The following is a 23,486-nucleotide window of genomic DNA, read 5'->3' on the forward strand; positions in this document are numbered from 1 at the left end:
AAGCTGCTTTCTGTGTAGTGACCAGCAGGGGGCGACTCCTCTGCTCCCATAGACATCTATGAGGAAATGACTCTACTTCTCTCTTGATTTATTCCCTCAGTAAACATTGTAAACATGAGTTTATGGTCTCAGTCTCTAGTTTCAAGTCTTCAATGCAGCATGATGTTCATTTAGTGAATGATGGTCCATTTAGAGTCAGTCTGTGGGGGCGTGGCCATACCGGCACAGGAGAGTAAACGCCACACTTCCTCTGTTCATCCTCAATGAAAACACACACACATACACACACACACACAGGGGGCTATGTGTGTGTGTGTGGGGGGTGTCTTGGCAAGTACAGAGGCCCGACTGGCCACATCTTAATGGAATCTGGGAAACACAAGGCTTTGGTATGCTAACACCAGTCTCACTTGCCTGCCAGACACGCGCGCACACACACACACACACACACACACACACACACACACACACACAGACGGGTTCTTCTATGCCGGTGGGGACTTATGCACAGAGGTGAAGCGTGGGGACCTCATTTTTTTTAACAGAATAATGGCATACTTTCAATCAAATCATTTTCCTTAATTTTTTTCAAACCCCAATATCACCATAAATCTCAAAATTTCACAAATTTATAGAGTTGAATATTTTTCTGGTTTCTCTATTCCGGTGGGGACCGTCCAATTATGTCATAATACAAAATCACACCAGGGGGCAGTGTTCAAAATGTGTCTCAAACAAGGTAAGGTACTCAATAAAGGGTACTTTTTAGAAACTCTAAGGCACTTAATACATATTTTGTCAATTCATGCTGAATATATACACCATTGAATGTTATAATTGTATAATGACTCATTATCATTGTATAATGACTCATTATCTATGTATATTAAACCCCACTCTATAATATTGTTTGATATATTGCATCTTTATTTTTTTTAAACTATGCAGTTTAAAGCATCATCATCAACTTTCAAATATTATATAAAGTTAACAATTACAGAACAGGGAGCAATAAGACTACTGTAAACAATGTCTGTAAACGTGCTGGCAGTCCACCAGGAATTTAATCTTCCATCTGATGAAAATGCGGCTTACCTTTTTTTTAATTCTTTTAAATTCAGTTTTTAATATATATTTTGACAACTCATCCCTTGATCGGCCAGTGACGATGTTGTGATGCATTTCTGACCACTGACCACCATTGATGTAGTCCATTAAGGTCCTTTCAACAGCTTCGATTTCCTCTTTGGTCCACTTCTTCTTTGTTTGTGGTGACCCTGAATAAAATGAGACAAAAATGTAATGCTGTTAAACAGCAACTACTGAGGCTATAATGACAATAGGTCTTGACTGTACCACTACACACAGTATGACAACCTATAGTTGCAGTAAAGTGAAGTATTTGTAGTAAAGATTCCAGTAAGACAAGAAATAGAACTAGCATATATATTCTCAAAAATGATGTTCTAATATTCGCTTGAAGTTGCTAGTTACAAACATTGAATGCTCCGAGCGAGCTGTGCTGTGTTAACATGGAACATTTCCTTGGCATGAAATGGCAAATGATCAAACTAGGGCCCTTTTTACTCGTACGTGATTCAACTAAGTCAATCATCAGGGACTCGGTTCCCCAAAGGTGGATCCGCGCTCAAACTGTCCCGTTAGTTTGAACCAAATGTCAGACATCAGGATAATCGCATGTGCGCGTCATACGTAAGAAAGCGAAAGGCCAAAACAAGGATTTTTTAACAGTACAACAACAAATAAACTTAAAAGAGGTGCGTCTTTTTTCTCCGCTCACGAGCAGGAGATGATGATGAACGCATACGAGGAGATAATGTGTATTTCAATCATTTCTGTTGGATGAATTGAACATAATGTACATCTTTTACGTTGTTCATTCTATACGTCATCGCAGGATGTTTATCCCGGGGGAGAAGCCTCCTCCATCTCTAAAGGTGTCTTTTTTTCAGATTTTTCATTGTTTGTGGGGTTTTTCCTGTGCCGATGTGAGGCTTTCTGGAAAGAGGATGCCACACGTGTCGACTGTCAAGCCCTCTGAGGCATATTTGTGATACTGTGCTATACAAAATTAAATGCACCATGTACTTATGGCAAAAACTGACACCGCCCCCCTGCGAGGTGTACAAGCCCAACAAAGTATCGCACAGCAGTTAACGTTAAGTGCAGGATTTTTGATGTGTTGCTATGGTGATATATCCAAACCTGCTTCGAAGAACCGCAAAGCCTGATCTACGTCATCTCATCCTGAAAATTATCCAGCTAACCACGTACGAGGAACAGGGCCCAGTGCATGAAGCTGTTGTAACTTCTAGTCTATTTTATTAATGCAATATGAAGTCAGTACAGTAGCGTGCAACCCGCAAAGCAGACAATCGTGCCGCTGCTGTATTATTCATTTTCACATTTGAATATCTGTTTTTAACAACTATTCGTATATATTTTTTAATATAGAATATTTGTTGACAGCTCTAATAGATATGTTAGGTGAAAACCTGGAAAAACTTGGAAGAGATTACCTTTTTTGTGTGAGATTCACCAGACCTCTCCAGCCAGCAGCATCTTTTCATCGGAACTACCTTAAAACAAGCAAAATTTAGAATAAGAGACTTTAAATGTATTCATTAATGCAATGAAATAGTTTTGGCGCCCACAGAATGAACACACCTGATATTTTTTTTAAACTCAATTAGGGAATGTGATTGTAAATAAATGTACAGGCAAGGTAAAATGCATGCAAATTAGTCACTTGTCACTGAACTGTGTGTTTTCTTTAAAAGATAAATATTGTATTACTATTTTAGAAATTTCTATAATCCTCACATTTACTTAAACTATTACATTTGGCTTCATGTGGCAGCAGTGAATATCTTTTTCACCAACCAGCTGTCTGTAAACAAAAGGCATCTCTTATACCTCATATTTTAATTTAATACAATTCAATCGATGAGTTACATTTACCCATAGTACACCGTAGGCACCATTCCTAATGCCTCTGGGCCAGGTCCTCATTGTAAATGATAATTGATTCTTAACTAATTTTACCTGATTAAATAAAAAGTCAAATTACACACATCTTTGGACATTGGGGATAGCCTTTAACTCGTCATATTTTAAAATGTATTTATGATTCTTGTCCTGCAGTACTTTCTTTCATCTTTTTTTTCATGCTAAATACCAACGTTTGGCAAAATAACCATAGCAACACAAGCTCGCCACTGCTCTGGAAAAAAGGAAGCTGTCTTCCTCATTAATGAAAGAGCGATATTATTTAGATTTACATTTTACAGGGAGAGTTCTCCGAAATCAAAGATCTGTTATGAGATCACTTCCTGTACGAGCGCTATCGATGCTGCCGACAAGCAATCATTAATCTACAGGAAGACCTTCGAGATCCGCAAATGGTGGACACATCACGCCGCAGCCGAGCATTGACGGTCTCACACTGTTGCTCATACTGTACATTGTTTAACAGTTTTGCGATGCAGAGAACACAAGGAAAGCCGCTATGATATATCCGTATTATAATAAGTGATAATTTACAGTTGCTGTTCACATTGACCCAAGCGTTACATATCACTGCGCACGGGAGGGGGAGGGCCGATACGGCCGACTGTTCAGTGACAGCGCGGTTGTTACTCGGCGGGCTGAGCACACTCCCGCGGCAGGCCGCGCCGGACGGGCAGTCGGGCGCCACGACAGGCCAGATTTGGACCGCAAGTTTAACATATGTGAATTGGGCACTCATGGGCCACATAAACTGACGTTGCAGGCCTCGAGTTGGACACGTGTGCTCGAGACTCATGAAATGAGATACACAACGTTTGGTGGCTACAACTATTTAGTGCTGAAAGGCAGCTATTTACTTACCATTTATAATTTCGCTGGCAACCGCGTTATAAAGGCAATAAGGTACTTGAGGCCGTACTTTCTTAGTGTTTCGTACCTTATTGCTTAAATATTAAGTACCTAACTCGTCTAATACTGCTTGATCTGCTATAAACCCAGTGAATATTGTATTTAATAGAATCTAAATTGGTGGGAAACACTATGGTAAAATTGAAGTCAAATATATTTTATAAACTACCTGTAAAAATTAATTACTCTAGCATTGTATTCATTGTGACATTTTTTTTCTATGTGCACAGTCAAGCAGGTTAACAGCCATTTAAGAACCTTAAGATGACATAGCCTACCTGGTTAGTATGTTCACGGTCAAAGGCTCCTTCATTTCTCCGACATCAGCATCTGCAAATATGTAAGCGGATGGAAATGTTATTATGGTGTATGATGAACAAATAACTTCAAAATGAGACATTAAAAAAGAATGTATGTATTTTGCATTTGAAATCCCCATATACTTGTTATATGACCTAAACCTTAACATCATGATCAATTTGGGATTAAAAAAAAGATCTATAGAACCCTAGTTTAGTGTAATATTCCTTTGACTTTCTACAAACACCAATGTACAATCATCTCCTTGTGTCTCCCCTCTCTCACCTGTGCACTTCGAGCTGTCACTACTGGATGGCAAACATGCTCCATCCTCCTAAAAGCACAAGGGACACATTCAGCCAAAGCTATACATCCAACTCATTACAGTACTCTTTTTTTTTTTTTTTAATGAAATGAATTAAGTTTATCTGTTATGGAATGCATTATAGTAACAACATCTACTTCTGTTCTTAACGACAAACATTATATTATCTATCTCAATACCTATGACAATCTGAATTAAAATGCCTATTTATACATGGGTAGATATTACAATCACTCTTTGGGCAAATGGAAAACTGCTTATTAAGTGTTATAGGCCCAAAAGCCACCGTAAGGATACTTAAAATGGTTAAAGGGAAATTAGTTATAATCCAGGTCTTAACGCAGATTAAGTATTACACTCCCTTTGTTGAGCATAATATTCACATTATGTGTGAAAAGATATTGATAAAACATGAATATATTTATAAAGTATATAATAAATAACTAATTAGCTGTCCAGCATTCTATTTCACAACGCGTGCACATGCTGCTGCTTGCACATGCTTGCTTATTGTTAGCTAACATTAGCTGTCCATTTAAGTTGAGTTTAACACATTGCAACAGCTCATTTTATATGGCAGTATATATGAAAATAGTATCAAAGTAAACTTAACAGCACTATTTGTGGTGCTAGTTGCACATGCTTGCTTATTGTTAGCTAACATTAGCTTCCCATCTAAGTTGAGTTTAGCACATTGCAACAGCTCATTTTATATGGCAGTACATATATTAATAGTATCAAAGTAAACGTAAAAAGCACTGTTTTACATTAGAAGCTAGTCCAATAATTAAAAACTCACCATTTCTATCCAGCTTCTGCAGCCAGCACCGTCACGTTGTCTGCTGCTCGGCAGTCTGAGGGAAATGGACGGTAGCAGGTGCTTGGTGGGGGCGTGGCCAGACCGAGGACCCCACGTGGATGGTAACAGTTCGGTTTTGTGTAAAGAAACGAAACTTAAGGTTCTTAACACAAAACCTGACATTGACTGTCCCCACCGTACCCTCGCCCATCCCCCCACTCCTTCAGTCACCATTAGCTTGAGGGAGCATTGGGGCTCAGCCTGTTCTGCTGGGCCTTGTTAATAACGTAGAAGGGTAATAGTAATTACTAAAACCGAAGGATTACATAAAATACCTGGTGAAGTTGAGACGATATTACTCAACTAGAATTAAGTATACATTTTAATATGTATTTTATTTAATTTCTAATAAAACTGGAAGCATTTTTGAACAATTAAAAATGTAGACAAACATTGATATTTTAAGAATAAAAACTACAACTACTACATTTACAAGCCCTTGTATTCAGAACAAGTATTTATATGTGCAGACATAAATTATGAATTTAGAATGGGAAATAGCATTTAAAAGTGTAGTACTCACACAAGAATACACAAAACGTTCTTTTAGGCGCTAATGATCATATTTCCGGTTTAAGAATAAAGAGTGGGGAGGGGCTGACAATTTTTACAGTCTTCTATGTAGTCTTTAATCAAGGTTTTACGGTAACTCACGCACTGTTCATACCGGCATTATGCCGTAAAAACTGACGTTGCTCTTCGGCAGGCTGCAGCATTTATTTTTACAAGTCATGTAGCGCCCAGCGGTCGGAGCTGCCCTAACTGAAGTGAGTTGTGTACAAGGTACACAGAACTGTGAAGCGCCAGAATCACTGATTGGAGAAGTCAAAGAAAGGGATAGAGCCACCATCCAGGTGCGACTGGGCTCGTGGCAGCAGGTAGATGATGGCGTCATCCACTCCCACATAAGGCAATGCAAATTGCAGAGGGCCCGGTGATGATTTTATCTGGGCTTGAAGGTGGGTCAAGAGCAGCCTCTCCAGCACCTTCATCACATGGGATGTGAGGGCAACTAGTCAGTGGTCATTGAGGCCACGGTGTCTCCTACAGCATCGGGACTGCCTGCTGCTTTAGGTTCAGAATAAGGAGATGTTGGTGGGCTTTAGACAGCTGGATGGCGCAGGTCTTCAGCACCCTGGGGCTGATACCATCAGGAGGCCTTATGTTGCTTCACAAGAGGTTTCAGTATGTACTCTAACTGCCTCACCACATACACCCTTGACCCAATCCCATTTACTCTTCTTCAGACTGAATTTCTTCTCACCATCCCCATCTCTGGTTTCAGGGTGTATTCCAAAAGCTTTCTAGACTGCCAAAGTCAGCCCCCTTTGATGTTGACAACTTCAACCAATTGTCTTCGTATCTGCGCCTATCAGACCCCAACTCAACTGAGACAGCCTGTCTCATATCGAAAGATTTGTCTTACTTATTGCAGTGTTATCTATATACTTTTGTCAAATAGTTTATATCGTTGGCAAGTTATCCATATATATGGGCTTTGGGGGAGGACAACCAAACACCAAATATTCTAGCACCGTTGATTCAATGTAGACATTAATTACACTTTATCGTGCTGCATAATATGTCATGCCATAGCAGGGTAGGAAATTCACATAATATTTAGGCCCCATTCAAGGGCGTAACCATGTATATTGGGGGGGTTAGATTGGTATTTTCTCAATATTTCCTAAAGAATGCATTGTTACGCACTTGCCCCCACTAACTGAAAAGCAGGGTTGTTTTATCAAAAAATTGGCGGCATTTTTTCATTAAACTAGTGAAATAACATAATACCTTTGTTAAAACGATTAAATATACTTATTTGGACTACATTTGGATGTATATGTAATTGCCATAAAATGGCAGTAATGAGACTATTAGGCAGTAGTTTACAAATCTAAAGGGTTTTTCTTAAGATTCTTTGAATCAAAACAGAAAACATTAATCAGACTCATTCAATTTTCTTTTTATTTCTTTTATCGTTTCTCGTGTTAAGAGATGTCAAACAGCTTGACTATTTTGCAGAACGCTGTCTTCTAGATCAGATTCACAGCAACCAAAGTTGGCTCTCGTTTATTGAGATGATTACGCCATGCTTCTGTAAAAACAAAACTAATTTAAACCTTGAAACCCTCAATCAACTACAGTCTCAACTAATTGTGTTTTATCCAAATACACGATTGGCTGTTAACCACAAGATGTCAGTAACCTTTGAGGAGAGTAGGGATTGGTATCGGGGGGTTTTTCAGTGCTAAACCGGTGCATTTAAAATTATTTCTGATTAAGCAAAAGAGCATATTGTTTATCCACCATGTGATAGAATTTATTATTATTTCTATGTTTAGTTAACGCTATGCTGTGTAAAATAAAGACGAAAAGAATCAAACGATCTGCCGTCATTTGCGTGAAGAAATGGAGTCACGTGTCTGCAGCTCAATGTGGCTTAATGGCGAACAGCACCGAAGGAACGTCGTTACACCCTCTGTTTAATACTTCAGTGGGGGGCTGTCCGACGGGAGGGGTGCGGTAGTTGCGGACTCACGCTCTGTGTCCGCTGGAGAGCGCAGCTCTCCTGTGTATGCGCACGTGTCTGTGTGTGCGCGCAATAGTGTGCCTGCATCTGTCTGGGCGATAGTGCCGCGTGCTGAAAGAGGGAGGGAAATACTGACTTAAATAAATAGAATAGAAGGGTGATGGCTAGCTTGCCACACGGTAGGCTATCGTTTGCTGCTGAGAGGACGGTGTCATCAGAGTGTGTAAATACATTTTTTCAATCGGCTCAGGAACCGAAACTAAGCACCGAAATCTGCGTTGCATTTCAGTACGGTAGGTACCGCGTAGGAACCGGTGCTATATTAGTACCGGTTCTCGGTACCCAACCCTATAGGAGAGTGGAAACATTTCTCACTGACAGCAGTCTGTGAACCGTTAACTAAGGGTAGCTAGCAAGCCTCATTAGTTGGAATGCATTGATGCATACATAAAAATGGAACTTGCTTTTCACGACCACACCTGGGACATAACCTTATGTGGAGGCAGGACGGTTAGATATTTCAAACATGGGAGAGCGATAAGTGATAGCTAGCTAAACTGCTAACGAGGCTACTCCTCGTCTGCTGGAGACTTAAACCGGGGTCGAGACGTTGTTCCTTCGGTGTTGTTATTGAGCTGCAGACACGTGAGTTTATTTTCTTACGTGAATGACAGAAGATCATTTTATTCTTTTCGTTTGGTCTTTATTTTACGCAACAAAGCGTCAACTTAATATACTATTAATAACCTTTTTCGCGGACCGCAAGAAGGTCCGTCAGTTAATAAGCACGTTGAAAGTTGCGGGCGGACCGGCCGGGTTTAGGGGCGGAGGGGTTCCGCTGGTGGGCGAAACCGCGCACTGAGGAGTGAATAATTGTAATCGTGATGGGGGCTGTAGTATTTGTGAGTGTCCACTGACATTTAATTGTCCAAGTAAAACACGTAGTACTAATATTAGTCATTGGCGCTGTATCCGTCCATCTTTATTATTTCACAAAACCGCGCACCTCTGTGACATCATCAACACATGATGGTTAACTTAACCGGAAGTATCCAGGGGCGTTTTATTTGTTTGAGCATGTGTCCCTATGTTTTAGCATTGCCTCTCTGAACATCACCATGTTTACATCATCCGAACGGCAGGTTCACATGATCTGAATTATTATTGTCTATTGTAATGGACTGACATGTTCTGTGAGCGAGATTACACATTAAGACTTTGTACTTGATGGAATTATTTCCCCTTACACCTACACAATCAGTATTTTTACTTAAGTTAAAAGCTTGAGTTGATACTTCAACAGAAGTATCTATACTTCTACTTGAGTAATGAATGTGAAAACTTTTGAAACCTCTGGTTATCACCCACTATGTTGCTCGGTTGCCTGGTGACGAAAGGACACGTATTTCTTGTTGTTTTTGCTCCACTTGATAAAGTCAGCAGAAGAATTCCCCAGTAGACAACGACATTGGTTGTTGCTAAATTTGAGGGCCTTTTTCTTTTGGACCTGAGATGGTGACGGAGACTGGATTTGCTCTCTGCGAACTCACAGGTCTGATCAAGAAGTGCTCCTTTTTTCTTTTTAAGAACGTTTGATCCTTCCCGCACACGGAACAACAGTCAAGGCGAGACTCAAAAACATTCAATGGCATTTTTGGCCCCTTTCGTAGTGATATTTGGGGCAAAATGATATTTCTTATGGGCAATTTTTCCCTTTGCCCTCATGTAATTCCGATGCAAAATAGCTCACACTGCAGGCCTTGGTTGATTCCAGGCTAAGGCATCCTACAGTAAAATATGTTTTATATTGATACTATAGCCTAAAAATAACACAGGAAAGCACTTGGGTAAATATACAAGAACACCACCCTAACCATTTTTGATGTTTTAGTTGCATTATTGGGGTGTTATAGATTTTAAATAGTTTACATATATAACAATCAAATCATGACTGTGCTGTGTCGTAGCCTATGTCACAATGTTCATTCTCATGCTCCTCCAAAAGTGTAGCAAACTGTCTGTGATTCAATGGTTGTGCCCTGATGAAGTTAAATATTTTAGTGACAACATCAATGACATGGTTAATTTTTGACTTGCAACACAGGCTGATGTATTATGTCACAACCTGGCTCTTTGGGCCATGACAAGATTGGAGTTGTACTGCTTTAAAGAGTTTTAACATCTTCTTTATTTAACATAAGCCAACGAAAAAAAGGTACACGACCACACCACCGGACGTCTGCTGGAGAGAGAAGAGAGAATGAACACTGGGTCTTTTAATCTCAGGGAACCGGGCCCAGGTGCCTTCAATCACCAAACCCAGCCCACAAAATCCCACTGGAAAGCTGCTGCCTCCACAGCAGGGGTCACCACATTTATAAAATGCAAAAATATTGACAGGACTTGGACAGGCCTCTGTTGTGACACCTGCAAATTGGTCCCATTTCAGACCCAGCATGTTTGTGCATGCATCTACCTCTGTGAATAAATCGCTCCCTGTCGTTATCACTTTCATTGAGCGCAGTGCTGCCAGCTCCTCAGTGAGCTCTCGTCCAAAGCCAAGGAGAAGAATAAAAGCACTGCAGCTTTAGTCCATGCATGAGGTAAAATTAGACAAAAATATTTACTTTGTAATTTCCAATCAACCTCTCACGGGCCGGTCACGGACAGCCAAAGGGCCGGATGTGGCCCGCGAGCCATACAATTGAATAATTTGATCAATATCAGCATTAATATTATGTATGTATGAATTTTTTGGTTTATTTGTATACTTTTTATGAAATAAAGCATTTTATTTGTGGTCTGTTTTACCACCATCAAACAGACAGCATTGAAAGTGTATGTTGCGAAAATATCACTTTTGAACCGATAGGGGGCGGTAGTGAGTGGAAAAACAGCGACGCACACTTCAAGAACAGCCAACCTCATGGGGACTGCAGTACCCGTGTGCATCCACTAGGGGCGCATTCAGAAACACACTCACACAGTTTTGTCATGAAATTGATGTTCCAGGGGACCTCAGAAAAAATCATTGGGGGTGTATCTAGACACCATTTTGGAGCTTGTGGGAGGGGTTTGCCCGTGGGGACCTCATTTTAGGTCCCCACGGGGACACAAGTCCCCACCGGTCTGTGTGCAATCAGGTATAGGTCCCCACCGGCATAGAAGAACAAGAACACACACACACACACACACACACACACACAGGGCAGCATTCAGACTTCCTCTCAGGATGCACATACATAAGGACACCCGTTATTGTGAGCTGCTCGTTTGCTACCTATTCTTTTAATCTGTGTGTGTGTGTGTGTGTGTGTGTGTGTGTGTGTGCCAGCGTGTGTGTGCATGTGCGTGTGTGAGCCCAGTGAAAACACACACACGCACAAACAGTCAAAGGTGAATTTATTTATCAGAATTTATCTGGCCACAGTTCTATTCTTTATGATCCTTTGGATCAGTGTTTGCAGTGATTGTTGCTCCAGACAAGCTACTCACGTGAAGCAGTGTGATGCGCTGGGAGCCACAAGGTTGGTGGTTTGAATCCCGGCTGCCCCATGTGCCATGTTGAAGTGTCCTTGAGCAAGACACCTGACCCCTAACTGCTCCCCAGGCAAAATGTAACGCATGAGCAATGTAAGGCGCTTTGGATAAAAGCATCAGTTAAATGACATGTGATGTGTGTTTGTGTGTGTAGTAAAATGGCTGCGACTGGTTGTGCAAAATGACAATAAATGATCCTTTTACTCCTGTAAAAACGTACAGGACCGATATGGTGAAACATGATATTACTGTTAATAATCAAAAAAGGTGCGCCTGCTGCGTTGCTAAGCAACAAAGTGGCGATGCCCAGCCGAGTGTGTTTTGTCGACTGTCAAAGTCTTTTACCAGTTTGACCAGTCCACCCGCTCAGTCCTCCACCCTGACGGATGTTTCAGCTCTTCTGTGCATTGGTGGCTTTTTGCTATCTTGAGCTCTTCATGAATCAGCATTAGACGATGACCTCGCCCGTGGAAACTACCCACAAGTCATTGCAACGTGACCTTAAGCACGGGGTCGCGGGTGGACGCGTGTAGAGGAAAGAAAGGTGTGTTCGTCACATTCAATTCACACAGGTACATTATAGATTTGATTAGAACAAGGTTTTAGGCTCTTAGGTATATTGGTGATGAAATCACCTTCCTGTCCCTATCTGCTCTGCTCTCGCCTGCTATCCTGTCGAGGAGCTCGTCAACACGTCCTCCCTCCTCCTCTCGGTGTCCCGTCCTCCGCCCCCCCCACACCCCATCACATTGCATCCCCCATACTCGTTTCCTCTGAGGTTGTGCATCGTGTCCCTGCGGCGTTCTTGTTTTCCCGCCAACAGCCTCTCTGCTGCTCCTCTCTTCGTCCCGGTTGCCAAGGAGATGCTGACTGCTACGCTTTAACCGGCGCAAGGTCGCCTCATATCTGTTTGTTTATACGGATACTTTCACTCAGCTTCCTTATATATCATTGAGTGCCCCCCCCCCCCCCACCCCCCCCACACACACACAAACACACGCAGCAGTGACCTCACCGTGTCACCTGACCGCTTCATGTGACTGCGGTCTTGTGAGTCGGTTTCGACGTCATCATCAGTTTGTTCCACTGAATCTACGACAGCAGATCTTCAGAGAAACAATTCAACTCTTTTCAGTCAGCAGTTCATTGATCTCATATAAACCTCAGCAGGTGAAGCTGTAGATCATTATTCATTTCCTGTTTGCCAGCGACGACTTCACGTTGTTGTTTTTAAGATGAGCACATTTTAAGGGTTCTCTTTAAGACGCCGGAATCTTCCATCTGCTTAAAAAGCAGATTATTTGACCTCATTAGATTTTTATTATAAGGCCCATAAAAGGCCAAAACCTCTCTTCTGACTCTCTGTGGGATTAAATATTGTTTCTTTACTTACGAAGAGGCACTTTCTTTATCACACTGGAGTGTGAAATAAAGGAGGCTAAGAATGTTGGCAACACGCAGCAGATTAAAGTCCTGAATTGCATCACAGAATGTGATGGGTCACATTTTTTGCTGTCACACACCCCCCCCGCCCCCCCCTCCCCTCCGCTCCTTGTTGGGCCGTGAATGTTGTTCCAGGAGGCGTCGTCACTCTTTGATAGGTGTCCTTGTTTATGTTGTGGCTTAAATGTTGCATTTTGGTGGACAAACAGTAAACGTGAGAAAAAAGTAATCAACGCCCATTAATGTGTTCATTAACACATTTACAGGCGCATTCCTCCACCAGGTATCAATAACGTTTGGTATTGAATTGAACGCATTGCTGAAATAAGTGTGTGAAGAACACTGCCTCCCTGGAGTGTTTCCCACTTTATTCCCTTTAACCACTCTGCCCCCTGGTGGCGCCTTGTGGAACTTCTACGCAGCAATGCGGCAGAAAATCAAACAGAAAGCAAAAATACTAATAATAATTTCTTTTTTTTCTCCTTTTTTTAAACAGGTGTACAACAGAAGTTTACAACATGACCTCTAAATAGCACCAGGTTGACGTACAGTTCCAGACGTCCGCACCGAGCACGTCGACTCGTCAGTAGAAACCCGCATCAGCGCGTCAGTCCCACGTCGTCACGCCATGCAGTCACTTCATATAAGTTAAAGAAAAGGTCAAATGCAGAAACAAAGCAATCAGAGGGGGGAGAAGCCCCATGGAATAAAACCTCAAAGGGAAATATTGTCCCTAAAGACACAGGACATCTGGAGGGGGGAGGGGTGGGGGGGTGTTGCATTTGATGGGACAGCGAGCGAGACACAGAGACACAGAGACACAGAGAGAAGCAGACGAAGTCTCTTTCTGTAGTTCAGGTGCTACTGGTCTCCTTTCTGGTTGGCCGGCTCCTCGCCGTAGTCCGTGGCCCCGCCCTTCAGCTGCTGCTGCTGCTCGCGCGCGGCCAGGGTGCCGTTCCCGTCGGCCAGGTAGGAGTCCGAGTGCCTCTCCAGCTCCGCCCGGATCCTCTCCAGGTGCTCCGCCAGCTCCCCCAGGCTGCCGCACTGGCCCTCCACGCTGCTCACCCTGCTGTCCACGTCCTTCACCTCCCTCTGCACCTCCACGGCGGCGCTGCGGCACCCCCGCAGCTCGCCGGCCAGCCGCCTCCTCAGGGCCACCAGCTCCTCCTTCAGCTGGGCCAGCCGCCGCTCCCCGGCCCCCAGCAGGGAGGCCTGGTGGCCCACCAGCCTGGTGATGCCCTGCACCTGGTCGACGATGTGGTGCTCCCTCTGCTCCCAGGACGCGTTGGCGTGGCCCACCTCGCTGGCGATGAAGCGGAGCGAGTCCTTCAGGCCCTTCAGGGTCCGGTTCACCGAGTTGATGTTGACCTTCAGCAGGGTGATCTCCCCCTGCACGGCGCCCTGCGTCTCTTCCTGGGCCAGGTGGAGCACCAGGTTCTTCAGGGTGCTGTTGAGGTGGTCCAGCTGGTGGGAATGGGAGTCGAGGCGCTCCGTGGTCTCCCTGGCCACGCCCTCGCACCCCTCCTCCACTCCGTCGACGCCGGCGCCCCCTGCTGGCGGGCCGGACGGTGAGCAGGAGGAGGTGCAAAGGAGCTCCAGGTCCGTCAGCTGTTTCTGAATTCCGTCCAGGCCTCCCTCCACCCTCCTCCGCACAGAGTCGATCTCCGTCTCGAGCGCCGGGACCACCTGGCCCTCCAGCAGCGCCGGGGCGGTGGCGTTGCTCAGCTGCTCCACCGCCACGAACACCCTCTCCTCCAGGGTCCTCAACTTGTCCTCCACACGGGTCTTGAAGGCGTCCAGGCCTCCGAGGAGACCCGGCGCCCCGTCGGCTCCGCCCTCCGTCGCGTTGAGGCGGACCTCTATGTCCACCAGGCGGGTCTCGATCAGCGTCTCCACGTGTATGCTCTGGTCGGCGAGGGCGGTCTGGAGCTGCCGCTGGGACTCCGTCAGACCTTTGACGGACTCCTCCAGGCGCAGCACGCGCTGGGACAGACTGTCCACCTGCAACCGCCAACCGGCCGTCAGTACACCAAGCGACTAGCCAAAGGTTCCGGTGAGGATCCGGTGTCTAGTCAACGCGTGTCCTACCTGTCCACAGCAGCTCTCGGTGAGCGTCAGGCCCTGGATCTGAGCCTGCAGGGAGCCCAGCTCCTCCCGGATGCCGCTCTCCCGCCCGTCCAGGGACTGCTGCATCTGCTGCCGGCCGTCCAACTGCTCCCGGTGGCACTGGCTCTGCACCGCCACGATCTTCTCGTCGCAGTGGCTCTCCAGGCCGGCGAGGCGCCGCTCGAAGCCGTCCAGCATCTCGGCGCGCACGTCGGCCAGCCGGGCGTCCAGGACCTCCTCCAGGTGGAGCACGGAGCCCGGGTGGAAGGCGGGGCGGCCCCACGCTCCTTCCTGCAGCCTCTTCAGCTGCCCGTCGTGACCCAGGACCATGCCCTGCAGAATGGGGGGGTCAGGGGGAGGGGGTTTGATCGGGTTAATTAATTGGGCATGTGCGTTTGCTGTGTACGTTTGAATAGAATAATCTATTACTTAAGATTTGTTTATCAATGACTTTTAAATTGACGACTTAAACAAAGCAAAAGGAAATATAATATAATAATAGCCGATAATAATTGACTTAATTGGCATTAGGTTTGTTACAGTTAAACTGAGGCATCAGTTTATGAATCGCAATGTACTCGACAAATCAGCGCGGCGAGGACGTCACCTGGATCTCCTCCAACACGTGCGTTTTGGCTCGCAGCTCGTCCTTCACCTCCGTCACCCGTCCGGCTAAGTCCCCGAATCCGGCGAAGCTCTCCCCCCCCTCGGGGATCAGGCCAAATCCCACCGCGGCGTCCCGCGGGCGAGGCGCCGCGCTGGGCATCAGGGACCCCAGGACGGCGTTGGTGTCCCCGCTCAGGGAGGTGCGCTGGCGCTCCTCGAGGGCGGCCACCGCCCCGCTCAGGGTGTCCAGGCCCTGGCCGAGGCGCCGCAGGTCCTCCTCCATGCGGTCCAAGCGCTCCCCGGTCACTCCCGACACACCCAGGTGGTTTCCTGTGGTCAAAAAAGAAAGGCGAAATGATTTCTGTTGTTGATTGTTCATCGGGGGAGGGGTGGGGGCGGTGTTGGGAGGGGGGAGTGCGGGGGAGTGCGGGGGGGGGCTCGCACCGTAGTTTGGCTTTGCGTTCCCGGCGGGCAGATGCCCCGTGGGGACACCGGGGATCGGCCTGCCGGACTCCAGCTGGCCTCCTCCGGGCCTCTGGTCCACGGGGGGCCATTGGGGGAAGCCCTTCGTCCCCGGGCGGTGGGGGGCCCCCCCGCCTTTGAAGGGCGGCATCATGACGTCAGGCAGCGGCGTGGGTCCGTCGTGGCAGTTCTCTCCGGAGTAACCGGGGCAACACCTCCATTCCAGCTCCGTCACTGACTTGTACCCCACCTTGTACTTGGGCTTGTGACAGGTCCTGTACCTGCAGGAGACAAGTTTACTGTCACCGGTATGCAGGCGGTTCCCATGGTGATTAGGACACGCCAAGCGGTCGGAGAAGAGACGAGATGAGCTCTTGAGGGGAGGATGGTTCAGCTTTTGAAGTAACTCTCTACTGTGTTGATCTACACCTGGAACATGCGTGTGCGTGCTGGCTGGACACTAGAGGGCAGCAGGGAGGCAGATGTTCCTCACATAAGGAACATCTGTACAGAGGCCCATCGTATTCAAACCTACATGACGACGGGGCACTTCTGGCCCCAGATGCACTTGGTGGTGTACTCGGCCTTCACGTAGGAGGCCACTCCGTCCTGCACGGTGCATGAGACGTTCCTCTGGACCACGAAGGCACAGTGGTTTCTGTGGGGGGGCAGAGAGAGTTAAAACTCATTTAAAAACACACTATACCAGATACAAGAGTCAGCATCTATAACTACAAAGTTGAGCTGTCTCCATTGCTGCTTTTACGTTCTTTTTTCTACACATTATTGAAACATAGTGACACAAAAACATATATTTGAATCTGCGGTTAAAGTTTGCAAATGATAACCATGAATCTGAAGGACTGTGATGCAGCAGCTGCACCATCAGCAACACATGCGGTACTTAACGTCGCTCCACAGCTGCTTCAGGCAGACGTGTGTGGGGGCGGGCGGGGGGCGGGGGGGGCATGGCAAGTTAACAGGTTCAGGCCGTCTGTCAGAATCTGTGAGAAACCGCTGCCGCTTGGTACAAAGCGCTGACTGTGTTGACAGCGCTTGCGTGTGTGTGTCACCACTCTCCCCATGTTGACATACGCTAACTTGGGGGGGGGGGGGGGGGGGGGCGGCAGTCAAAATGACAGAGCTCCCTTTCAATCAGCCTGACGACCTGCTGAGGAAGTGGCGGTTCAGGGCTGATGAGGTGGCGCCCCCCCCCCCATCCCGCTTATATACCCCGTCGGGGCACAGGTCATGACGATGTCCCTAACGAGCTCAACCACGAGACGGAGAGCTGCTGGTCACCGTGGTTACCAAGAGAAAACCCACAAGCCAGCACACGTTTCCCCTGGAGTTCCTCCCTCCACAAGACATCGTCATCGAGGGGGGGCTTCTGACAGCTGGGAGCATGTCGGTGTTTCCACATTACACACAGCGTCCACGCATATTTATTTGTCAGGTTCACATCTGGGGAGGGACGTTTGGGGGGGACGGTTCGGGGGGGGGCGACACAAATCCAGATGTTCATCGGATGAAAAGGAGAGGAAGGAAAAAAAATTATATTTTCCTGGTTTCTGCCCCCCCCCCCCCTCGTATTTCACACCCCCTTACGGGGTTTGATGGAGTATAAATACTCTCCAGGGTTCCTTTTAGCCCTCGTCGGTGACAGATGGGGGGCCACACAGGAGGAGCCGCTAGCTGCCGGACAGTAAAGGTCACTGAGGTCGGATCACTAACAGCAACGTGCCAGTTCCAAGTTTCATTCACTTCTTTTTACTTTAAGATGCTTCTGGTTTCCACCTCCCTTCTACTACTTACCCCCCCGACCCTCATCTTCTGCGCAGTCCTCTTAGCGGTCTCTTGATGAAACCCTCTTTCCTCACAGCTTCACACCTTCTTCCCTTCACCGTAATCCCTTCCCTTCAAGTCTTTTTTTGGATCCCCCCCGGCGCTCTTCATGTCATTGTGACCTCTACACCTCCTCCCCCCTGGTTGCTGTCCGCTCTCGCTCACCTGGTCAGCGGTTCTAGCGGTTGAACAGATTTATGTCCTTTAACGGCCGTGTCTCTGGCCAGCGACTGTCCTCTGGGGGGGGGTTTGGAGGGGGCGTCTCTTTCCACATGTATACGCTCTTAATGGAGAGGTTTCCTCGCCAGCTGGCGGCTCCTGTTACGGCTCCGAGCTCCTCGGCGTTTGAGGGGAACAAGTCACGAGTTCTCTTTGTTGTTTACTGTAAGAGGCTCAAAGCCGGTGTGAAATCACGCAAACACATAATCTTCTGCTCAGTAATACAAGCTTTCTGTGTTTGTGAAATAAAAAGGGGGGGGGGTTGATCTGTCAGGGTCAGCGGGCGGATTAACCGGAGAGTGTGGAACAGGAGTCGCCTCCATGAGGAAAACCAAAGTGGAACCAGAAGAGGAAGGGAAAGAAAATCCCACCGACGGAGACAACTGTTCAGAAGTTAAGAAGTTTCCCTTGGCGGAGAGAACCCTGGTCTCCTCCTGGTCTCCTCCTGGTCTCCTCCTGGTCTCCTCCTGGTCTCCTTCTGGTCTCCTTCGGTTCCAACCTCAAACTCGTGACCAAAGGTCAGCGCTGGAAATCTAAAGCTCCGTCTTCCCTCCCTTCCTCACAACATCTAACAGCGTGGTCAGAGTGGCGGCCATTTTTCCATGTCCCGTTGCCATGGCGAATCTGCAGATGAACTAAGACCAAACTTCAGCATGAGGTGAGGATTTATAACTTCTAGCATTAAAAGAGTCAAACGGGTCTCAGGAGCGACGCGTGAAGCCATTTTGTTGTGTTTGTGGTTGATTGATGGACGTGGACGACAGCTTTAGCAGAGAGGTCAGTGATGTCTCCTGTGTCTCGGGGAGTTTGACTTTGACCCCTCGGCAGGAGACCAGCTACAATTCTCTATCCAGCACAAACTTACGACCCGTGACCTTCGACCTCCAGCCACTCGCCGACCTCTTCGCCGCCCCTTGATCTCCGTCCAGTAGATCATCGAAAAGCCCCGGAATCTGCGGCTGATCTGGTCAGCGGAGCCATGTGGCATCAATCAGCTGGTTCCACCTGTCGTCGTGCTTTTCGTGCTACGGGGGGGGGGGGAGATGCTTGTGGGGCGCTAGAGGCACCTTTTCCTTTGTGGACTACATACGAGCATCGCTTCACCTGACAGGTAATCATCAAACTTACTCACTTGTCTGAAATGTCCAGTGAGTAAATAAGTAGCGATGGGAAAAAATCTTTGGTGGAATTATGACCCTTCGTTGGTAGTTTTGGGGTCATCGCTGAATTAAGCTGCGTCTTCTTTTCACATAACATCTTCAGGTTGTAATTCACTTCGGCCCAATATCCACTTTATCTTAATTGATCCTTGGTTTCTCTGCTCTTTTATAACCTGCACTTGGAAATGAAGCAGATTCTCTGCTACACAAATCGTGTAATGGCTTACGTTATCGCGTACGTTAAGTATCGTTATACTTTGCTTTATAAAGTTAGACATCGGATCCATTCTCTTGAAGTAAAGACTTGAAGTCACAAAGAATTGTTCAAATGTTGTTTGCCTCCTCGTGCTCATTGGCTCCTGTGCAATAAAGCATGTGACAGCTACAGAATACAAACGTCTTCTTTTGTATCAGCACACTGAGGCAGGGGAAGGACTGTGAAATCCAATGACTCGCTTTGCGAAACAAAGAGAATTCAACACAAAGGCCCCCAAAAATAAAAAATAAACACTTTCAACAGCTGAGGAGTGGAGATGTTTCTGTCTATAAAAACAACAGGCGCTCAGTTAGAAACAAGAGTTTGTTTTACAAGCTGTAAACAGGAGTGTGATCCTGCACCAGAATTCACACACACACACACGTGTTATGGCATTGGTGTTATTTTTAAGTGTCTTTTTTCCGGGTCGACACTGAGCTCGGGTGTCCGTGGTCTGACCCGGCTTCGCGGCCATGAAACAAACTAAAATACACGTCGATGGACGGGGGGATGCGGAGGAGCCCGTTGCCATGGAGACCAGGGTACGTGGCGGACTGAGCGGGTGAATTTGAATCGATTTCACCGTCATACTTCCCTGATTGATTACTGATATTAAAACATTCATTTCTTGTGTGTGGAATATTAGGGTAAGATCATGTGTTTTTATTAATGAATGAGTCTGAACGAACCCTCTGACCTTCAGAATGAAGAGGAATGAAGCTGTAAAGTTTGATGTAAGAAGATGTAAGCAGATTTGATGAAATTACGTTCAAATGTGCAAATGAGTGTAAATGGAAACAAATATAAAATCTAGTGAAATAAAAACCTAAAAGATATTTTTAGGATGTGCCCCCCCACCAGGCTTAAGGAAGACACAAACAAAAAAGCCAGAAACTCTGCGAATTGACCCATTTGAAGTCTACTAATGTCATTAAAGACTAAATGTACTCGTTTGTGCTGGAGGAGAAGAAACCTCAGAGGAGTATTGATCTCATATCGGTTGCATCTCACACAACACAACACTCACACAGCTTTGGGTCGATACCCCCCCACAGTGACGCCCTTGTTTTCATCTGTCAGTGCTGGTGTTCCCAGATGTTTTTAGGTGTGAACCCCGAGCTGCTCTGAAGGAGCGAGGCAGGAACAGAGGCTCTTCTCGGGGACTTGAACCGCATTTACGGAGCACGTGTGTCTCTTCTTCGGGGACGGGGTCACTTACTTGTGGCGCGTCATGGGCTTGTTGGGGGGCTGGTGCGGATGGAGTCCCGCCTTGTACAGGTGGTACCGGTTCCCGTAGAACGGGTTGACGTGTCCCCCGTAGAAGGTTCCTTTCCCGGCGCACCGCCCGGTGAGCACCGCCGCGAAGAGGAGCAGCTGAGCGGCCACGTGACAACGCGCGGTCCGCATCCTTCTTCCTCTCGAGCCTCTAATTCATATCCTTCAAAAAGTCCCACTTTAAAAAATGGGAGTAAAAAAAAGAGTTTCCTCAAAGTGTCCTTTTCTTTTCTCACTCCCCCCCCCCCACCACCACCCGCACGTCCTCCTCCTCAGCGGGTCCCGCAGGAAACGCGGAGCGCGAACAGCTGCAGCAGCGTCAAGAGCAGCATCGCGCCGCGGAGTGAGCGCAGTGCGCGAGCGCTGCGGGCAAATAAAGGGAGGGGGGGCGGCACAAAGGTGTGTTGGAGGAGAAGGATAGGAGCGGGAGGGGGGGAGTAGAGTTCCGTACACTATGCACATGCAGGAACTGAACCTCCAAGTTCTCTGCGCTCTCCCTGCGTGCGTGCGTGCGTGCGTGCGTGAGTCCTTAGTGCGGTGCTCTGCTGCCTCTGAAGGGGCAGGCGGTCCTGCTTTTGCATACCGCCCCCCCGTCCTCCAAATCCGGGACTGATCTGCGGGACACTTTCCCTCCCTCACATTCAGATATCAATAGATGTCGTTGTGAGCTCCAATACATGTTTACATTATAACTTTCTTTCATATTTGTGTTTACAGAACAAAACAGAAAAAGTTAAGAAATCAAACATTTTCTTTGGAATGTTGACCCACACCAACAAAAAACTGAAATGAAATGACTAAACGGGGAGGGCTGTGTCGTTCTGTACATCGAGGCGCTTCCGGGTCTGGACACAACGGGCCTCCCTCTCGCCTCAGCTCCGGTCCACACCCGGACCCCCTTCCCACGTCCTCAGGGCTCCCGAATTCATGCTCAACTGCCTCCGTTGTGTCCCGGGAGGAACTACGCAAATAAATCCAGTGTCTATGACGAGAAAGTGATCGCTGTGCACATCAGTGTTTGTTGAGGCCTAAAAATATGTCCCACCCTTCATTGTAAGACCGATGACATTGCTGCTGGATTTTTGTTGTTCCCAAAATCCCAAACCTCCTTCCAAGTGGTTTGAGCCAAGCAGAAGTGACAGAAAACCTGCAGTTCTCCCGTTCATCCACTTGAGGAGGAGCGCCAAGGAACAAGGTCTCCCCATAGACATCCATGTTGAAACAGAAAAACTAATAAAGACATTTACAGCATGGTTCTTTGGTCTCTACAGCTGTGCACTGGTTCCATCTTTATGAAACTAAATCCAGTTTATATTCTAACACAGCTTGAAGTTAGCTGGCCGCTAGCTGCTAGCTCTGTGCTCCTCGGTCGATCCTGAAGGATCCACGTTGGCTGATAGATCTTCCACCTTCATGCAGGTCTGAGCCCTTTTGAGTCTGAAATATACAGAACCGCTCATTCTATCATTTGAAATACTTATTTAGTAAATTCTGACCAAGAAACTGAAAAACCTTCTAGGCTTGATCACGATTTGACCTTTGAAGAGGACAATGTGGAGGAGGAAGAAGCCTCTTTGTTTGCAGCGTGTCCTTCACAACGGCGTGAGGACCGAGCACCTCTTTGCCTTCTTTGCTCTTCATTCTCAGGTCTGTGGGGAAGAAAAACAGAGTTTGTTCCAGAGCGAGTGCTCAACCTGCCGTGGAGATGCTACATTTAGAAGTTTGCGTTAGCAATGGTGGGTCACTTCCCGTATTGGGAACAGTTCATTCAGTCCAGATGTCAAAGGGAATAAATCACAAAGGGCCTTAAACGACAAGCCCAAATAAAAGGTGTGGAATAAAACAATTGACACTGAAGTAATCAGCATTTGTTGGAATATACTTGGTAGGAAAGGGTTTCATTTCTGCATCCATTATTAGAAAGTGGAGCGAAGCGGTCTTTGTGGCTCGTGAGTCGTGTTTTGCTCCGTTTCTTCCTGTTGTTCATTTCCGTGTGGTTCATGTAGAAAAGAGGGACACCCTGCCAAAGTGGACTTAATGTATTTTGTGCTCCATCTGCGAGTAGTTTTTGATAAATATCCTTCTCTGCTCCACACTGGGAAGTCTGAGAAGAAAGTAATGCCACCTGTAATGTTACACTTTACACTGTGAACCAAAAATATCACACCGCACAATGTGCAATCTCCTCAACTTCATATAGTTTTTGGACTGAGGACATGGTGTCCGGTTCCAGGTGACACGCGGCCTGTGTCCAGTTTCCCCCTTTAGCCCCCAGAGACTGATAGAGACAGTCCAGTGGGACAAAGTTAATAAACAACTTTAGCAAAAAAGGACACCAGTCAGTTTCATTGGCTTCACCTCTCTGTGAACTGTCTTCTCCGGCCTACAGGACACACTGTTAGAAGGACACTTTCCTCGAGTGATGGACACGGGTGCTTTCCTGTCCACACCAGGACCAGGAGGAAATTACCTCACGAGGATGCACAGGTGTGTGAAGGTGTACCCTCCCAGAGGCACAAAGCACTTCTCGCTGCTGTCTCACGGGCCGCAGGGAGGTGTCTACGGTCGGCTCTGTTTGAATACGTTAAAAGGGGGGGGGGGGGGGGGGGGGTTGTCTG

General features: G+C 46.8%; 1 protein-coding gene and 1 long non-coding RNA gene across 3 annotated transcripts; both read right to left on the reverse strand.

Moving 5' to 3' along the window:
* Nucleotides 1-630: 630 nt before the first annotated feature.
* LOC134129051 (uncharacterized) lies at nucleotides 631-10,646 on the reverse strand. Its single transcript, XR_009956231.1, has 4 exons — nucleotides 4,525-10,646; nucleotides 4,218-4,269; nucleotides 2,541-2,600; nucleotides 631-1,277 (listed from the first exon to the last, which is right to left on the reverse strand). It is a non-coding gene; the product is annotated as an uncharacterized LOC134129051 (long non-coding RNA).
* Nucleotides 10,647-13,685: 3,039 nt separating this feature from the next.
* On the reverse strand, nucleotides 13,686-21,102 carry LOC119221670 (EMILIN-3). 2 transcript variants are annotated; one of them, XM_037477683.2, is made up of 6 exons: nucleotides 20,813-21,102; nucleotides 16,649-16,771; nucleotides 16,096-16,394; nucleotides 15,653-15,981; nucleotides 15,028-15,378; nucleotides 13,686-14,940 (listed from the first exon to the last, which is right to left on the reverse strand). In XM_037477683.2, the coding sequence occupies exons 1-6, from the start codon at nucleotides 20,998-21,000 to the stop codon at nucleotides 13,801-13,803; spliced, it is 2,430 nt and encodes an 809-aa protein (XP_037333580.2). In that variant the 5' UTR covers nucleotides 21,001-21,102; the 3' UTR covers nucleotides 13,686-13,800. The 2 variants fall into 2 exon arrangements, with proteins under 2 accessions (XP_037333580.2, XP_062418292.1); XM_062562308.1 differs by lacking the exon at nucleotides 20,813-21,102 and adding an exon at nucleotides 17,929-18,094.
* Between the last annotated feature and the right edge of the window lie 2,384 nt (nucleotides 21,103-23,486).

The sequence above is a fragment of the Pungitius pungitius genome, chromosome 1 (assembly GCF_949316345.1).
Source record: "Pungitius pungitius chromosome 1, fPunPun2.1, whole genome shotgun sequence".
NCBI classification, from domain to species: Eukaryota; Metazoa; Chordata; class Actinopteri; order Perciformes; family Gasterosteidae; genus Pungitius; species Pungitius pungitius.

Bases quoted from the DNA above. Each gene is read 5' to 3' on its own strand.
- LOC119221670 (XM_037477683.2), bottom strand. From the start codon at position 21,000: ATGCGGACCGCGCGTTGTCACGTGGCCGCTCAGCTGCTCCTCTTCGCG. The intron at 16,772-20,812 runs GTAAGTGACCCC...GCCCCCCCACAG, and splicing joins AAGCCCATGACGCGCCACAA to AAACCACTGTGCCTTCGTGG. The intron at 16,395-16,648 runs GTAGGTTTGAAT...TGTCTCCTGCAG, and splicing joins CAGAAGTGCCCCGTCGTCAT to GTACAGGACCTGTCACAAGC.